Raw genomic sequence first — 3,369 nt, forward strand, 5'->3', positions numbered from 1 at the left:
CCCTCTTCATGAAATTGGATACAGTTCCTTCTCGTTTGTTCTGCTTCTGTTTTTTTTTGGGGGGGGGAGGTTGTGCCAAAGATCTCTGAAACGGAGTGGAGAGAGTCCCACGGGGGCTGAGCCAAGCCGCAAGCAGCTGTGCTCTGCCCGCTGGGCCTTTGGGGAAGGTTCTGAAATGATAATGAGCACTTTGTGTTCTGCAGTTACAGGACGGACATTGAAGATGTGCCATAAACATCTTTTCAGATATACGAGTGTATTGAGATACGGGTGAGCTCTGAAAAGCGGCGACGTAAGGTGCAGAATCAACATTCTGATGCTGGTTTTGTAGTGTGTAGTGTGCTTGTGCTGTTTTTTTGGGTTTTTTAAAAATACATAATCATTTTAAATACAGAGCAACTGTTGCACACAGTCAGATACTGAGAAATAATTGTTTTTCCTACTATAAAATGTGCTTACAGTTTTAAAAATGACCATAAAGTAGGAGTTGGTGGACTAAAATAAGCAAAAACTAAACAAAAATAAAAAATAAAACCAAAGCAGGAGACCATAAATTTGTTAATCATATTTAGTAACTTTATCTTATTTGAATTTACCGGCTCTAGAGTCTAAAACGTCTCGATGTCTAAAAATTTAAATAACAAGTAAATGTTAGCAGATTTTGCAATCAAATTTGATATAATTCCGCCAGCAAAATACTGGATACGTGTTTCTTCTCTGATTTACATTACATTCGATCAAGTAATGTAATTTTTACTCAAATGAAAATCTTATATCTGCCCATGCCTAGTTCAATGGCGTTGTTGCCTCATTTTTTGTTTTATTAGAACAAAAATACACAAAATTTAATTCACAGATTTGATTTATGATTAATTTTCATCATAAGAGGACATACCACACTGAAATAAAATGTGTATAGAAATCTACTTAACAATGGACAGATATATTTATGAGTCTTTGCTTATTAATGAGCATTTATTGCAAACATGAACAATCAAATCTAGCTTACATTTTTACACAACCTGTTCTGACTGCAAGAAAGTTTGGATTTATACATATATATGTCAAAATAAGATTTAGAAAATAAATACATCTGATAGATAGATAGATGTATTATAAATATTAATGTATTGATTTTCTAAATCTTATATTGAAAATATGAATTGTTTGTTTTTATGTTATTTTATAATTTTTTCTTTTTTTAGTCTTTAAAATAGAAGAATTAAGAAAACTAAGAATGCACATTTTTTGTTTTCATTATTTAAATTTTCAGGTAGGAACTCTAGTGCGCCACCTAAACTCAACTAGACTCCCGTTTGCTTGTGGTAATTGTAGTCCAGCTTATATCGTGTGGCCCTCATTGTGCTCGATAAAGAACTACAAGTCCCAGATTCGACAATGCGGAAACACAAACAACAAAGTAGAAGCAACACACCACGGTAGAAGGAGGATGTCTTATGCTGGAAAGAAGAGAAAACTAGATAAAACCCGACAGGACAGGCTTTATTTTGACAGCTATTCTGATGTGACGATACATGAAGAGATGATAGCGGACCACGTCCGGACCAGCACCTACCGGACGGCTATTTTAAAGAACAGCGAGTTGATTAGAGGTAAAGTGGTGCTGGATGTCGGAGCAGGAACCGGCGTTTTAAGCATCTTCTGCGCTCAGGCTGGCGCTAAGAAGGTGTACGCCGTGGAGGCCTGCTCCATAGCCGAGCAGGCGGTGGAAATAGTGAAGCAGAACAACGTCGAGGACGTAGTGGAAGTCAGAAGAGGTACGGTGGAGACGGTGGAGCTGCCGGAGAAGGTGGAGGTGATAGTGAGCGAGTGGATGGGCTACGCTCTGCTGCACGAGTCCATGCTCAACTCGGTGCTCTACGCTCGCGACAGGTGGCTGAAGGCCGGCGGACTCATCCTGCCGAGCCGAGCCGAGCTCTACATCACCCCCATCAGCGACCCGGTGGTGGAGGACCGCCTGTACTTCTGGTACACCGTCAAAGAGCAGTACGGCGTCGACATGTCCTGCATGTCCAACTTCGCTCGGAGGTGCATTAAGAATTCGGACATAACCGTGAGCGCCGTGGCCATGGAGGACGTGCTCTCCCACCCGGCCCGCTTCGCCGAGCTCGACCTGCATTCGGTGACGGCGGAGGAGCTGCGGACGGTGAAGGGCCGCTTCACGTGCGAGTCGTTCGGCTCGGCTGCGGTGAACGCTTTCTGTGTCTACTTCACGGTGACTTTTCCCTGCCCGGACAAACCGCACTCGCTCGTTCTGTCCACGTCTCCGTTCAAGCCGGAGACCCACTGGAAGCAGGCGGTGCTGTACCTGGACTCCCCCGTGGAGGTGGTGCAGGACACGCCGGTTAGCGGAGAGGTTAGCATGTTTCCCTCCGAGGACAGCTCCAGACACATATGTATCCATGTGGACTACACTATAGGCGAGCAAAAAAGACAGTCCAAGACTTTTTCCATACCTGACTGGACCGCCGAACCTCAGCCATAGTGGCATTTTAGCATGAACTCCAACAGTTTTATCCATCTTTACTCTTTCTTGCCCAAACTACTTTTGTCATATTTACAGTTCTACTGACTGGATTGATAAAGTGGTGAAAATAATGACTGCAATAAACCTGAAACAAACCATTAACATTCAATGTTGCATATGCTAAAAATCTGTCAATTTCTTATATTTACTCATTTCTCATGCCTAAAGTACCAAAATATATATACATAAAATTTTATGCAGTTGCTACAATTTGATTTAATCAGCAGCACAGGTTTTATTCAAACATTCATGCTTACCTAACCCAATAAAATGTTGATGAAATATGTCATGCGTGCCTCATCTTTGTGTGTAAATTTAACCTTTCAAAAGGGTCTTCTATATATTTGTGCCGTCTGTGTGTGCATCTACAACAGGAGACTGTTTCTTTTGCCATTTTGTTCCCTGTTTTGTACAGTTGTGAGAAGGAAGAGTCTGCAGTGAGTGCATCTGAGTTCATACTTTGGGATGTTTCAGAGTCGGTGGCAACTGGCTATGAAAAGCAACTATCTATTAAGTTTACTGTGAAGAAATGTGGATATTTAAAAACGGCACCAAAAGTTTTCGGGTCCCTTGAATTTTTTTTCCAGATTTCATCTGCTTTACTAGAAAATCCACTCAACTCAGTGGTGGTGGAAGCAAAAACTCACTCCATGTATGCAAAGGACACAATCTGACAAACTTCCATCTGTAATTGTAGTAAAAAAATTATTTTTTTATAAAGTGTTGTTTCAGTGGGGCTGAAGAAAAAATATACAGAACTGTTAAATAAGGTGGAGATGGATTCCTAAAATGGGTCGGAAGATTAGCAGTTAAGTCACGAT

The 3,369-nt window shown here is 41.3% G+C and overlaps 1 protein-coding gene across 1 annotated transcript; it reads left to right on the forward strand.

Moving 5' to 3' along the window:
* Window positions 1-1,262: 1,262 nt before the first annotated feature.
* prmt6 (protein arginine methyltransferase 6) lies at window positions 1,263-2,837 on the forward strand. Its single transcript, XM_032552230.1, has one exon. The coding sequence runs from the start codon at window positions 1,451-1,453 to the stop codon at window positions 2,504-2,506; it is 1,056 nt and encodes a 351-aa protein (XP_032408121.1). The 5' UTR covers window positions 1,263-1,450; the 3' UTR covers window positions 2,507-2,837.
* Window positions 2,838-3,369: the final 532 nt, after the last annotated feature.

This window comes from Xiphophorus hellerii, chromosome 21 (assembly GCF_003331165.1).
Source record: "Xiphophorus hellerii strain 12219 chromosome 21, Xiphophorus_hellerii-4.1, whole genome shotgun sequence".
In the NCBI taxonomy this organism is placed as follows: domain Eukaryota; kingdom Metazoa; phylum Chordata; class Actinopteri; order Cyprinodontiformes; family Poeciliidae; genus Xiphophorus; species Xiphophorus hellerii.